General features: G+C 51.4%; 1 protein-coding gene across 1 annotated transcript in view; it reads right to left on the minus strand.

The window, feature by feature from the left end:
* Positions 1 to 972: 972 nt before the first annotated feature.
* ADAMTS17 (ADAM metallopeptidase with thrombospondin type 1 motif 17) overlaps positions 973 to 15,816 on the minus strand; it is a 348,017-nt gene continuing 333,173 nt past the window's right edge. The window contains exons 22-23 of the mRNA XM_032391277.1: positions 2,287 to 2,464; positions 973 to 1,142 (exon numbers count right to left, since the gene is read on the minus strand). Coding sequence (XP_032247168.1) covers positions 973 to 1,142; positions 2,287 to 2,464 — 348 coding nt within the window. The remainder of the gene's footprint in view (positions 1,143 to 2,286; positions 2,465 to 15,816) is intronic.

Raw genomic sequence — 15,816 nt, forward strand, 5'->3', positions numbered from 1 at the left:
GATGGCCAAGGTCAACGGGAAGCAAAGCTTTACGAAGTACTGCCTGAAGTAGAGGCCCCCAGAAGGTAGAGGGGCCCTACACCCCGGTTGAAGCTGTCCTGAGCTCACCTTTATGCCAGGAACCAGTCCCATCCCCCAAATTAACATACATCCCATTTCATAGCACCTTGAAGAAAGACTTTCTGTTTCCTGATGCAGTGGACAGTAGAGTATAGAAATTAAATGCCTCCCCAAACCCAGACACTTCCAGAATATTCTCCCCAACACAGAACTGCGTGGCCTTGGCATCCTTGGCTGATAGAGATTCAAACTGTCAGGGACAAGACTTCCAAGATGAGGCCCACGATCTAGAGAACACGTTTTCAGAGATGCGCCGGGAGGCAAAGTGCTGACTCTTGTGTGGTCAAGAAGGGCTCCGGCAGCCTGGTCCTCTCAGGAGAAGCCATTAGCAGAGGCTCGCTGACATCTGTCCTTCCTTCCAGGGTGCCGCCGGCTTTCAGAATAAAGCCTGTTTTAATGTAAAATGTCTCCTTTGGGGGATAATCCCCCCATGGCACATCAAGCACCGGGAATTCAAACGTCAAAAGAAAGCCAAGACAGAAGTGCTCAATGACGTCTCTTTCTTTCGACAACGGTCTGCCAGAGGTGTTCCCTTTGAGGTACACGGAACCTTAGAAATGACAATAATTTTGTGACTCATGCCTCTTTTTTCCTTACTGTAGAAAGCCATCCAGTGGCTGTTAACAATATATTAAATACAAAAGCGCTAACAGCGAACGTCAAGTCCACGCTTGGGTTCTAAACGGTTGGATTCTTGGGACAGCCTTGTGGGTGAGTGGCAGTGTGCTCTGGGGGGGTGGGGGGGCCCCGGCCGCAGGACTGGTGTGCTCTCAGGTGGGCAGGCTTTCAGCTAGCCATGTCATCGGGATGCAGACCACGCGCTGGAGCGCTGGGGGACCGCCGGGCCCCGTGTCATGAGCTCGGCAAGGGCGGCGGTGGCTGGCGCATCTTGTTTGCATAGAAGTCCCTGCACGTCTGGCAGCAGCGCTGGTACCACCGCATGTCCTGGCAGAGGTTCTTTTCTCGGATGACCCGGCAATACACCGTCCACTGGTCCCGTGTGCATTTGTAGGTCAGAGCGGCTAAGGGGATGGTGGAGAGAGAGAGCCCAGGGGTTACGGATGGCATGGGGACGTCCCGATGCATGCACACAGAGGGCTTGCGGGCTGACCCACTCTGGGGCTGCCCTCGCTCACATGCCAGAGCCTTGCACGGACTCGAGGAAATATGCCCCCTGCCAGGGCCACGTGATGTCGCTTTTTTCTGCAGGGGACGCACTCCTGTGTCTAACCTGACCACCTGGCCGAGCACGGCAGTCTGGCTGCTTCCTCGGGGCAAGGGCACTGCGCAGCCTGCTTCTCAGCTAAGCGGCACCCACTGGTACTTTTTGGCGAAGGACGCCACCACTGCTGGCATTTATAAGACAGGATGACATGGGGCAGTGGGCCTCAAAGGGCGCATCGAAGCAGAAGCTCACAGCGCAAGCAAGTGGCCCAAATCTCCTTCAGGGTCATCCTGCGGAGAGAAGGTCCTGCCGGAGGGAGGTCTCTGGAGCATCCCAAGGAGGGTTGTGCATGCAGAGCTTGCGAGTGCCCCTCTGCAAGCTCAAAGACCACCCCCCCTCCAAGTGAAACAACTTAGAAGCCCCCTTTGTGCTGGTTGCATTTCAGCATTAGGGAAGGGGGCTCTGGGGAGGAAAATATTCCTTAGGGATTTCTATTTGGAAAAGCAGAGACTGTTAAAAGGAACCATTAAATTCGTGTTAAATGTTCCTCTTCTCCCTCCCATGCCACTGAATTCAAGACTCCAACCTATCACCACCTCTTTCTTCTCGAGCATCAGCTTAAGGACCACCACCAAGGTTTTGTGAATGACACCCCAGCTCCTTCATTTCTGGAAGAACGCCCCTCCCCTTGCCCTCCTCACGCACGGGAGCCCCAAAACCTTAACGGGGAGCCATCTGCCTGTGTTCCTCACTGTTGGCAGAGTGCCTAGCTGGGCGCTCTCGGTGTTGTGTTTGAGGTCGCCGCTCGCAGACGTCTTTTTCATGACAAAGAATGAAATCCCATCTCTGAAACCTCTGACATTCTACAGAGCTGACAAGCGTTGGCCTCTCCGGGTTTTGGATAAGCCCCAAGGTGGGGGTGGGGAGAGCTTTCTGGCTTCTAGAAGCCCTACCACCAGCGGGGACTCGCTGGCCCTCCCCAGCAGCCTGGGGCCACTCACCGAGGCGAGGGGAGGTGATGGTGTTCACGTTGATCTTGTCATTGCAGACCTCCTGGTGGCACTGTCTGTAGGCTGCGGGCTTCGAGAGGGCGGGGCACTCGCTGCCATGGCGCCCGGTGACCTTGTGCATGCACTGCACCACGCGGGACTGAAGGCCCTTCCCACAGGTCGAGGAGCACTGCCGGAGACAGGGACGGTCTGAGCTGGGGCCTCACCCGGGCCGAGCGGCCGTGACTGTGGCTCCGCGAAGCAGCCGCCCCTGCGCCTGGCCCCTGCATGTCATTCCCAGGTGCTTGGGGTAATGCAGGACGAGTGGGCCTGGCTGCACACCAGCTGCCTGACAGAGGCCTGTTTCAGGATGTTATGCACTGAATGTGCTTTGTCTCCCCAAATCCACATGTTGAAGCCTTAGCTCCCAGTGGGATGGTTTTTTTTGGGGGGGGGGCGCTTTGGGAGGTAATTAGGCTTAGATGAGGTCATAAGGGCAGAGCCTCCATGATGGGATTAGTGTCCTTATAAAAAGAGGAAGAGAGACCAGAGCCCTTCTTCCACCACGTGAGGACACAGTGAGAAGGCAGCCGTCTGCGAGCTAGGAAGTGGGCCCTCACCAAGAACCAAATGGGCCAGTACCTTGACCTTGGACTTCCCAGCCTCCAGAACCGGGAGAAATAAATGTATGTTGTTTAAGCCCCCGCCCCCCGCCCCGCCCCGGTCTATGGTATTTCATCTCAGCAGCCCAAGCTAAGACACAAGACAGTTGCTGAAATATTAATTTACGAGGCTTGCATGTCACTTCCCACCTTCTCTACCCCTGTTCCAAGCAGAAAGCTGGGCTTCCAAATTCTTGAGCTGGCGGACAGGGTGGCTTGGTGGCTGGGCATGATGACCTCAGGCGTCTCCCCAGTGCTCTGTGCTACGTGAGGCTCTGGAGTCTTCCCCTGGCCTTGGTTATAGAGGGGAGCTCAGTCATGGGCGGGGTTGAATTTCCCGCAAGGCTGGAGAGTTGGGGCCCAGAATTAAGTGGGAGAAAAGGAAGTGCAACCTTTCTTGCATCATGGAGTCATGGAGTCACATATTATTTGTGGCTCACGGTTTTAACTCAGACACCAAGGCCCGAGTTGCTGGCACCTCCAGCCCTTGTAGACCTGGGTTTGCCAAGACCAGCCCAGCGTAACTCAGCAGACATCCCACTGAGTGTACTTGGTAGGACTGCCCCATGCAGTTCCTGCCTTCCTCCTGTCCCTCTCTGCACCCTTTTAAAGTGTTCCACTGGGGAACCTGCCCGTTCCTCAGCTCCTCCACCCTGATCCTGCTCTCCAAGCTCCTGGGCCCTTGCTCGCTCTCCCAGGAGCCCCCGGAACTGTCTTTCCAATAGGCTGGTCTCTTCCAGCCGGAAAGTCAGGTCCACAGGTGTACTCTCTCCATCTGGATCCTCTAGCACCCACACCACCCGTGATTTACGGGGTTCTGAGAGCATTCTGCAAAACTTTAATAAAGCAAAGGCCTCAGGTGCCACGGCCCAGCTGGAGTTCATGCCGGCACCTGGGGGTAAAGAGAGGGGCGCAGGGCCTGTCCTCTGAACGCCACATGGGGTGGCGATGCCAGGTGCCCTCTGGATCATGTGCCTCCCTGTCTCCTCCCAGTCAGGCCTGACCTCGGCCTGTGCCGGAGGGGGGCTGTCCTGGGGCGGGGAGGGGGGGGTCTGTGAGGAGTCACCAGGCACAGGCTCAGTGGGAGACTGCTGGTACCATCTGCTCCCCAAAGAGCTTGTGTGCACCAGGTGAATTCCTCGGCATTCTAGTCTGACAAGCAGGGTCATGGTTTTTTGGTTTTTGTTTTTTTTTTTGCGTGTGTTTTTTTTCACTTTACAAGGATAAAGAGTCTCCGAGGGAATGGTGCTCTGAAGGGGCCCCAGTCTTTTCCAAATCACAGAAGTGGTGGGAGAACCAGAAGCCCCCCGGTGGGCTCTGGTCTGTTCAAACCAGAACAAGCACTCTCCCCCGCGGGCACGGCCAGCCCCAGGGCCTCCGCGTGTGTCTCCCTTCACAGTCTATCTTCTAGATAAACCAGGCAGGGGCTGCTTGTGGGCTTGAGAATTCATCATGCATGGGGCGCCTGGGTGGCTCAGTTGGTTAAGCGACTGCCTTCGGCTCAGGTCATGATCCTGGAGTCCTGGGATCGAGTCCCGCATCGGGCTCCCTGCTCGGCAGGGAGTCTGCTTCTCCCTCTGACCCTCCTCCCTCTCATGCTCTCTGTCTCTCATTCTCTCTCTCTCAAATAAATAAATAAAATCTTTAAAAAAAAAAAAAGAGAATTCATCATGCATTACGGATGCAGATTTCTGGGTTCCATCCTAGACCTCAGGAGTTGGCACTGGGGCCCAGGGAAGTTTGAGGGGTGCCGAGGTGGAGGGATGAGGTCACACGGGCAGGTCCCACCAATAGGAGACCTTGAACATGGGATGGCTGCCATAGCAACATGACTTCCACCTGGAGGGCATCAAGGAGGGAGCTGGGCTCTGTTGCGGGGGATTACCTGATGAGTTTTTAAAAACCTCAATGTCCCAGACCAATCGATCAGTATCCTTAGAAGGGGCACCCAGAGCTGAGAACCTCTGATTTGTCCGGAACTTCTGCCCAGTGTCCTGTGTAGAGTATAATAAGCTCTCTTTTCTTACAGTGAACTGGTGAGGATTCATATACAAAAATGTATAATTAAGCCAGAACGGACATCCACCTACCGCCCTGCTGAGTTTATACACCGGTGACAGGTATGCTCGAATATAAGGGGGAGACGTATTTCGCTCAAAATGATTCTTGGAAAAGAGTAAATTGCCTTATACTTAAGTGAGAACAAAACCTCTCACAGTTCGGGGCAGGGATAAGGGGTGCCTTTAATTATTTGTAGCAAGATCACTTGGGGATTAAGAAAAAAAAAAAAAGGAAGCAAAGAAATCTATCTCCTGGAGGCATGACTTCATAATCACAAATGAGGGAGGACGATCTAAGAAATGTTTAAAAATCACTTAAAAGCAAGCTGGTAAGTGGTTATACAAAGAGACTGGGAGTCCACACCAACAGAATGAAAGAAGGAAAAGGTTAAGGATCCTAACGTAGTACAGAATCCCCCGAATGCAGAGCAGAGTCAGGCCAACGCGGAGCAAAGTCATGCAGACACAGTGCTAAGTGATGCCCCAGCTTGTGAGGGACTATCCAGCGAGAGCAGTGCATACAGATTCCAAAAGAGGTGGCACCTCTGTGAACTCAGCAGTGACAGGTTATATCTGGGAGGGAGATGACTCAGAAGGCAGAGCGAGTGATGATGAAGACAGACCCGGCAAGTGTTTGGTTGCACCTTACAAAACTGCTCATATTCACTCGCTTTTCACCCCGCACACCCAGCAGCTTCATTGGGTCTGACTTTATAATATGCTACAGAAAAAAACAGCAATATTTCTAAGTTAAAATAGAAATATAAACCTTTAAATAGGAATGTGTAGCTACCCGAATGAATTTTATATTTTAGGTAGGCATTTGACTCGTCCACCTCTACCATTAAAGACTTTTATATGTAAGTTGGTTGTAAAATTAAAAAAATAAATAAATAAAACCTGCTTCCTGGGAAAATGGGATTACCATGTACTTGGGACCCAGTATCTGTGCCTATGTGGCGCTAAACTGCGTATGTGGGGAAAAGAGATATCTATATGCGTGCTGATCTAGAGGCAATATCAACATCCCTTTTCTCATCAGATCTTGACTCGGACCATGGGCCCTGGGAGCCACCTGCTGCAGGAGACACGTCCATACGTGTTTTCATACTCCCTCTTGGAGAGGGGGTCCTTCCAGGGCAGGACAGATGGTGGCTGGGGCCCCAGGACACTGCACTGGCGAGTGGAGAAGGCTCCTGAAGCTATGCCTGTCTCGCTCCCATGGCACCCCATGACCACACAAGGTACCCAAGGCCCTGGCGGCTGGGCAGTCAGCCCGGCTGAGTCACTTCCTGACCAGGAACATCAGGAAGGGTTTCGATGTCTTTTGCAGGTGTCATTATTATGTATGTAAAAATCAGGGCAAGAACTCAATCCTGTGGGTCTATTCAAACCAAATGCAAAACTGACAAGGTCTCTGCCTGAAAGTGATCAATGACCATTGTAAAACTCAGGTGTCTGGGGTTGCCCTTGAAAAATGATTTCCCCTCTGAAAGTTCTTAGTCTTGTTTCACAGGCTCTAAGGCCGGTTGGGGAGGGGGATCAGGTGTGGGGGAAGGGAGAGCATTCACGACACCCCTGTGTATACAAATGGTGTGTTTGCTTATCCCGTGGGCTCGCTTGTAAGGTTCCACAATAGCGTGGAACATTCCACAACAGTCCTGAGGCTGCTGGCCACTGAGCTCAGTGGGGGTCAGTGTCTGGGCCAAGGTCACAGAGTTAGTAAGTGGCAGAGGAGGGACAGGACCCCAGCTGCCCCGTTTCATGGACCAAATTCCATCTTCCTGTATGAATTATGGCTTGTACTAGCTGCACTGCAGCCTCTATGCGAGCCAGGAAACAAAAAACTAGCTTACTGCCCAGGTCCACCATTTGATTCATTATCTTTCCTAGCACAGCGTCACCGGCTTTTAATTTTCCAGCCCGGAGAAAACTGCTCCATGAGATCATGGAATGACCTCCAGAGTTCCTGCACAGAGACCAAAGTGTCTGTTCTCATGGCTCTCCTGCACCTCCATGAGGCAGGGCAGGGCCAGGTGACAGGCTGGGAGGTGACCCTAAGTGGGGGCACTTAGGGACCCTGCGGACCCTGCCCCTCATAGGGATTTGTCTCTCACATTAGGCTTTGCTACATTTTTGCTGGCATCCTAGGGACTCTGTTCACACAGCTGTGAGCTGTGAAAGGCTCGTAGTCGTTTAGAAGAACTTTTGAGAACCTTGGGGTGTCTGAGCCAGCCCCACAGAGGCCGCTTCATTGCGTCAGCTGTTAGAAGACAAACAGTGACCAAGTGGCATGTACAGAAACTTTCACTTCGGTCCAAGCCTGCCCCTGGCCTAACATCCACGGGTAACCACACTCTCCGTAGCTAGAGTCAGATTGGGGATAGAGCAGCAGGGGCAGGACAGACCTGTCAGCATACTCCATCCCTCCTTACTAGCTGTGTGACCTCGGGCAGGTTACTTAACCTATCTGAGCCCCAGTTTCTTCATCTGTGGCTTGAGGATAATAAAACTTTCCTTGTAGAATGATTGCGATGATTAGAAAAGCTTGGAACAGGTGACCAGCAGCGAGTGAGCCCTCTGCAAGTGCTACTGTTATTATTAACAGTTAGTGCTTGGACAAGAGCAGAGAGAGCGGGCCGGGGAGTCCTTGGAGCCCAGGAAAAGGCACTGAGCCGCTTGGCCTGCCGGCCATGCCCCGACACCAGGCCTCCGCAGGCAGGTGTGGCTGTCTGCCTTTCCCTGGCTCCAGGCCCTGATCTGGCAGCTCAGCCAGATAACCTCCAGGAGCACCATTAGAAGCTGACTTGACCCTGAGGACGAACGTGATTCCAGACAGGTCCGAGGGGTTGCTTTTGAACAGCATCCGCTTGTAACTTGAGCTTGCTGCATTTGAGATAACACGGGCGCAGACCAGGAATTCCATCTCCGCCTGCCTCCCCTCGGCCTCAGCTTTAATTAAACAGCGAGGAGACCAAAGTGGCTCCTGCTAGCATCGGATTAGCCCCAAGCATTGCTGTGAAGCCATTCTGGGGCTTTTAAAAATCCCAGCAAACAGATACATAAAAAACATCTCTGGTCTTGTTTGAAGCACTCTTTTTCACTGTGGGGTATTTTTTTTCAGGTCGCTCATTACATTAACATTTAACGTGGCTCCCTGAGACTCGGGAAACAAAGAAATGAAGCAGTAATAAATCCAGCCGGAAAGCTCCCTGCCAGACGACCCGAAGTGAGGGCAGCCCCTCACGCCCCCTCCCCAGCAAGTGCTGGGCCCTGGGCTTATGTCATTCTCGTTAGTCCTCAGTAATCGTCCGGCTAACCGCGGCCGAGGCCAGGGCGGCGCTCAGAACACAGTAGGTGCTCAATAAACATGCACCGACTGCATGAAAGGCATCCACATGGGCACAGCACTGCCTTTCAGAGAGGAGGAATGGGAGCCCCAGAGCGTCCATACAGCTCCTCCCCAGTGAGAGCGCCAGACCCCCCCACCACCCCGCCCTCCTCCGGGGCCACACGGCTCCCCAGCAGGGAGGAACCAGGTCTCTGTCACCCCGTGGGGGCCCCGCCCTCATGACACGCTCCTCTGCGGCGAGGCCTTCCTTCTCTTCACTTCTCCCAGCTGTAAAATCATGACTATAAATAACACCAGATCCCAAAGGGGTGTTTTGAGAATTAGCTAAAGGAGGTCGTAAAAACCTCAGGAAGAGGGAAATGCTGCAGGAAGGCTTGATACTTGCTTGAGCCCGGGTTCCGACGGAGGCGGGGGCGGCCGGGCTTCCTCCCCGGGCTCTGGGGTGAGCCGGAGACCTGGCAAGGGGGGAGCCCTCACGGCCCTTTGTTAGCGCCCCCCACCCCCCAGTCTCCTGCTCTGAGGGGCCAGCCGGCCCCCGGGCAGGTTTGGCTCGCAGAGCCTGAGGCGGGGCTGGGGGAAGGGCAGACCCTCATGCTAACTCCACTTTCTGCTGATGTCTGAAAGGCACTTGGCTGGTGAAATGTCAAAAGCTCTTCAAAAGCATTTTTGACAGATTTCCCCCCCAGACTTGGCATGAGCCGTGCAACCGTCGGAAGCTGCTGAAACCTGAAATAGCAGGTTTTAAACAGTAATGAAAATCCCCACTGTCTTTGCTCCAGCCTTGAAACTGGAAATGCTTTCTCAGACAGGCAGACAGACAGACAGACACACACACACACACACACACACACACCCCTTCAACTCATACTCCCTGGCAAACTGTTTTTCCTTTCTCTCCTCAGCCTCAGCCTCAGGTTTCCCCGTGTCTCTGAATTTGCAACCTGCTGACCTAGAGATTTTGCCCGGGGCCCTATAGCCAGGGAGCCCAAAGGGCAAGGTGACCCCTGACAGCCTGCAAGGGCTGGTGATCCCAAGAGCTTTTGATCGTGCTGTGTGAGCCTGGAGCACAGAGGACCCCGCAGGGCCACTGTCACTATGTGTCCTCGGGCAAGAGCCGTGATCACTCTGGTAGCTTAGCTCTCCCGGCCCGTCAGTGACTGTGTGAAAGACCCTCCACTCCTGCTGGAGGAGGCAGGCCCAGGCACCCAGCAAATGCTACAGCCTGTCTCCTGCCTCCTACGTACGCTGTCACCATGTGCAGGCACCGGTGAATATGAGCCATATTCAGAGCTGTTCTAAGACGATTCTGATGAGAGACAGCAGAGCAGGGATGTGGACCTGTGTCCTCCTGACCACGTGCCCTGCTCAGGGGTCACTGATGGAGCATGTGTTCCTTAGGGGCAACAGCTTCTCTGATTCGATGGCGAGATCCAGGTAGTGGCTAAAACCCAGGCTGCCATGCAGGGGAGCCACCCCTCTCTCTGATCCCTCGCTCCACACAAAGGCAGCTGGTTTGACAAAGGTTACAGGGTGAGTGGAGGGGCAGCAGGGAAACCGAGGGGGCAAAGGCATCTGCCATTAGACGATTTATCTCACTTCCATGCAGGCACCTGTCCTGGAAATTTCTGGAGGCTCTTCTGCTCTAGAGCAAGCTCATTTCTCTCAGTTGAGCAGATATGAGTTCTAGACCTTTCTCTGGAACTCTATGACCTGGTGGCAGGCTCTGTCCACCCACGCAAAGTGCTCACACCAAGGGGGGTAATCTGCCCTCTCTCCCTTCTGCCCCTGCTCTGAAAAGCACTGAAATGTGATGACTCTCCTTTTCCTGGCCGCTTACATTCCTAAGAGTAATACTGAATGGAGAACTGGCCCTCTGTCTTCGTGCAGAGTGCTGGCTGCCTGCGTAGTATGGTTTCACAAAGTCCAGAAAAGGGCCCTGATATCCCTGGTGCCTCAGACACCTCCTCTTTGATGTCCAAGTTTCTTTTTAATAAGGACTCAACTTTTCATTTCACAAATGAGGGTAGACAACAGGCAGGACCTCAGGGAGAGACAACAGATTGACACTAAAGTGTGAATGGCTGATACAAAGCCCTTTTGGGAGCAGGTTGTGATGGGGGGGGGGCGGTGATGGTGGAGAGAGAGCAGGTAGATACCTGACTTTCTGACAAGCATATGCCTGTGATGGTCAGAGCTGTGGGCATCTTAGAGTTCAGCTCCTTCCTGTTTCAAGTTTGGAATCTAAGCCTCTGGCATTATTATGCACCTGAAAGAAAGGTGGATTAAGAGTCAGAAGGCAGGCACCAGACTCTTAGCCCTGCTGTTTTCTAGTTGTGTGACCTTGGGGAAAAAAAGCCACATCACCACTCTGAGCCAGTTTCCTCATCTGTAAAACGGGGATGGGACCAAATGAGATGATACGAGTGAATATGCTTTGTCAATTCTAAAGCACTAGTGGATGTCAGGGGCCGTTCTCACTGAGCCCAAAAGAAATAGCATCACCCTCCACCAGCAACCCCATCCACAGCCCAGGGGGACTCAGTGTGGCCTAAGGTGGTTGGCTCCTTGTCGGTCCATACCTAGGCTGGGTCACTGTCCACTCTCTGTTCACTCCCGTGCCCAGGACAGATCTGGCACATTCTCTCCTGAGAAAAGGAGCACAGGAAGTGCTGCTTGAATCACAGAGACTTGGTTGCAGACCCCCAGCTTGGCAGGCAGGCCAGCCTTGCAGAGTGGGGTGCGGGGTCAGGCCCCACCAAAGAAAGTAGGTGCAGGCTTTGGAAGTGGTATGGGCTGAAACACTTTCTGTAGCAAACCCCTCTCATTCCTTGCTAAGGCCATGTTGCTGAAAGCCCCATCTCCCTGCCCAGAGCGCAGGAAGGCATCTACCAGATGTCTGGGGACAGCACGGTAGAGAACAGAGGCTCTTACATGCTTATTTCTTCCTCTGACCTCCCAAGGCCTCTGGGAGGTGCTGTGATTTCCACATCACAGCCTGGGGCTCGGGTGTGAGGGGCACACCTGGGGCCTGACTGAGGCCTAGGAGTAAGACCAGCTCCCTTCCACGGGACCTCCACTGGCACCAGGAAGTCAATGGTCACTTTGATCCTTTCAGTGAAAGGGAACACCATACTCTTAACACAGAGAGCCAATGGTTTTCTCTAAAAACACCATCCATTAGAGTCCCTCCAGAATAATTTGTTTCTAATTAGAAACATCCCATCAGCTCAGTCGTGATTAATGCCTCTGGTCTTGAAACTGAAACATCTCAACTTTTGATCAAAAGTCATGCTATTCTAGAAAGAAATGTGATTTCCTCCTTTCCCATTTTAAGTGACATCTCCCTGCCCCCCGGGTTGAATACCCAGCATTTAGCGGGTGGAAACAATGATTTGCACAGATCTGGAAATAGCGGATATCCCAGGAGGGCAGGTCATTTTTCAAACACGGCAGAGAGCAATAATGCCCTCAGCAGGAATGGGAATGTGAGGTCTGCCCTGCGCGCAGGTCCCTGGTTGGGGTTCAGCCATTTGCTGAGGCTGGGGGAGGGGCCCTGCCTCCCCACAGTCCTGGGTGCTGTTCTCAGGAACCCTCACCCACTACAGGAGGAGATGGGTGCCAGCCCCTTCCCAAGGGATGACTGCTCCTTCTTGCTTCGGTGAGTGCAGGACAGCACCTGCGCCATCTCCTTGGACCAGTGTCCGTCACCTCCCTGGAGACACGCTTATCTTTCTTTTTTTTTTTTTAAGGATTTTATTTATTTATATGACAGAGAGAGAGACAGCGAGAAAGGGAACACAAGCAGGGGGAGTGGGAGAGGGAGAAGCAGGCTTCCCGCTGAGCAGGGCGCCTGACGCGGGGCTCGATCCCAGGACCCTGGGATCATGACCTGAGCCGAAGGCAGACGCTTAACGACTGAGCCACCCAGGCGCCCCACACGCTTATCTTTCTTAACAGCACCTTGGGGCCAAGTAATAGGAGATTGCTTGGAGGCAAAATGTCAAAGCTTCCAGATACACTGAGGCTCTGACAGCCCTTGGACTTTTATTGACTTTCCTTCTGGGCAGCTTGCTCGAAGCCTTCCAAGTCTGGCATGTGAGCGGTTTGGAGGCTGGTTACAGGAGAGGGTTTAAAAGTGCACCAACCGGGGGGCAGGGGGGGGGCGGAGCAAGATGGTGGAGGGGTAGGAGACCTGGATTTCGTCTGGTCTCAGGAATTCAGCTGGATAGGGATCAAACCATTCTGAACACCTACAAACTCAACAGGAGATCGAAGAAAAGAATAGCAACAACTCTCTGAACAGAAAAGCGACCACTTTCTGGAAGGTAGGACGTGCGGAGAAGTGAATCCGAGGCGATATTCAGGAGGATAGACGGCGGGGGAGGGGCCTCCATCGGCAGCTTCTGTGAAGTGATACAGCCGCGGAGCACAGAATCGGGACTTTTAGAAGTCGGCTCCGCTGAGGGACGTCACTCTGGTGGCTAAGTGGGGGGTGGAACCCTCGCGGGACAGTGTGGTCTCAGGACCCTCGGGGTCACAGGAAGACCGGGGGTGCCTGAGTGCGGCAGAGCTCCCAGGTATCGGAGCAGGGAAGCCGGCTGCAGAGACAGAGCCCAGGCGCGGGCTCTCAGCTCGGGGTTGTCATAAACTGTGATCCGCAGCACAGTCGGGCCACTGCACCTCCAGCAGGGACCCAACAAGCAGCAGATCCGGGGAGACTCCCCTTCCTCCCCCAGGAGGAGCGGCGCGGGAGCGCACCGCGGGGATCTGCTGGGTTTGGAGACTCCACCCGGGGTCGGGTGCCAGATAGAAAGGCGCGGTCACAGGCCGGGTGAGCACAGAGTACGGCCAGAGACCGGGGAGACGGGAGTGACTGACTGCTTTTCTCTGGGGGCGCACTGAGGAGCGGGGCCCCGAGTTCTTGGCTCCTCCGGGGCGGAGACTGGGAGGCCGCCATTTTCACTCTCCGCCTCCAAAGCTGTACGGAAAGCTTGCAGGGAACAAAAGCTCCCGAGAGCAAACCCGAGCAGATTACTTAGCCCGGACCGGCAAGGGCGGGGCAATTCCGCCTCCGGCAAACACATTTGGGAACCACGGCAACAGGCCCCTCCCCCAGAAGATCAGCGAGAACAGCCAGCCAAGACCAGGTTTACCGATCAATGAGAACGGCAGAACTCCAGCGCTAGGGGAATACTGCACAAAGAATCCATGGCTTTTTTACCATGGTTCTTTAGTCTTTCAAAGTTAATTTTTTTTTTAATTTTTCTTTTTCCCTTTTTCAACCAAAAAGCATTTTTATTTTTCATTTCTAGAGTCATATTCTATCCCTTCATAGTAGTTACCCTTATTTTTGGCATATATATATAAGTTGTTCTCTCTTTAAAATTTTTAGATAGTTTCTTCTAACAGATCAAAATATACCCTAAATCTCTAGTGTATGGCTTTGTTCTACTCTCCTGTCTGATCACATTCTCTGCCTTTTTTTTTTCCATTTTTTTTAAAATCCTCTTCTTTCTTTTTTCAAACAACTTATCAATTCCTTTTATAAAATTTTTTATAATTTTCATCTTTACAGTCATATTCCATCCCTTCATCATATCAACCCTTGTTTTTGTACATATATAAGTTTTTCTTTCTTTAAAATTTTGGGAGGCACTTTCTTCTAACAGACCAAAATACACCCAAAATCTAGTGTGCAGCACTGATCTATGCACCAGCCTGATTATATTTGATCATATTCTGTTTTTTTTTGTTTTGTTCTGTTTTTGTTTGTTTTTATCTTTTTCTTTTTCTTTTTTCTTTCTTTCCCTTTCTTTTCCCCTGGCTTCAGGTCTTTTCTGATTTGTTTAGAGTATATTTTCTGGGGATTTTGTTACCCTGTTAGCATTTGGTTCTCTCATTCACCTATTCTCCTCTGGACAAAATGACAAGATGGAAAAGATCACCTCAACAAAAAGAACAAGAGGTAGTACCGACTGCCAGGGACCTACTCAATACTGACATTAGTACGATGTCAGATCTAGAGTTCAGAATCATGACTTTAAAGATACTAGCTGGGCTTGAAAAAAGCATGAAAGTTATTAGAGAAACCCTTTCTGGAGAAATAAAAGAACTAAAATCTAACCAAGTCGAAATCCAAAAGGCTATTAATGAGGTGCAATCAAAAATGGGGGCACTCACTGCTAGGATAAATGAGGCAGGAGAGAGAATCAGTGATATAGAAGACCAAATGATGGAAAATAAAGAAGCTGAGAAAAAGAGAGATAAACAACTACTGGATCACGAGGGCAGAATTCGAGAGATAAGTGATACCATAAGAAGAAACAACATTAGAATAATTGGGATCCCAGAAGAAGAAGAAAGAGAGAGAGGGGCAGAAGGTATATTGGAGCAAATCAGAGCAGAGAACTTCCCTAATTTGGGGAAGGAAACAGGCATCAAAATCCAGGAGGCACAGAGAACCCCTCTCAAAATCAATAAAAATAGGTCAACACCCTGACATCTAATAGTAAAACTTACGAGTCTCAGAGACAAAGAGAAAATCCTGAAAGCAGCTCGGGAGAAGATATGTAACCTACAATGGTAGAAACATTAGATTGGCAACAGACCTATCCACAGAGACCTGGCAGGCCAGAAAGGACTGGCAGGATATATTCAGAGCACTAAACGAGAAAAATATGCAGCCAAGAATACTATATCCAGCTAGGCTGTCATTGAAAATAGAAGGAGAGATAAAAAGCTTCCAGGACAAACAAAAACTAAAGGAATTTGCAAACACGAAACCAGCCCTACAAGAAATATTGAAAGGGGTCCTCTAAGCAAAGAGAGAGCCTAAAAGCAACATAGACCAGAAAGGAACACAGACAATATACAGGAACAGTCACCTTCAGGCAATACAATGGCACTAAATTCCTATCTTTCAATAGTTACCCTGAATGTAAATGGGCTAAATGCCCCAATCAAAAGACACAGGCTATCAGATTGGATTAAAAAACAAGACCCATCGATATGCTGTCTGCAAGAGACTCGTTTTAGACCCAAAGACACCCCCAGATTGAAAGTGAGGGGGTGGAAAACCATTTACCATGCTAATGGACACCAAAGGAAAGCTGAGGTGGCAATCCTTATATCAGACAAATTAGATTTTAAACCAAAGACTGTAATAAGAGATGAGGAAGGACACTATACCCTACTTAAAGGGTCTATCCAACAAGATCTAACAATTGTAAATATCTATGTCCCTATCATGGGAGTTTCCAATTATATAAGGCAATTAATAACGAAAGCAAAGAAACACATTGACAACAATACAGTAATAGTGGGGGACTTTAACACCCCCCTCACTGAAATGGACAGATCATCTAAGCCAAAGATCAACAAGGAAATAAAGACTTTAAATGACACACTGGACCAAATGGACTTCACAGACATATTCAGAACATTCCATCCCAAAGCAACGGAATACACA

This window comes from Phoca vitulina, unplaced genomic scaffold (genome assembly GCF_004348235.1).
Source record: "Phoca vitulina isolate PV1807 unplaced genomic scaffold, GSC_HSeal_1.0 scaffold61, whole genome shotgun sequence".
In the NCBI taxonomy this organism is placed as follows: domain Eukaryota; kingdom Metazoa; phylum Chordata; class Mammalia; order Carnivora; family Phocidae; genus Phoca; species Phoca vitulina.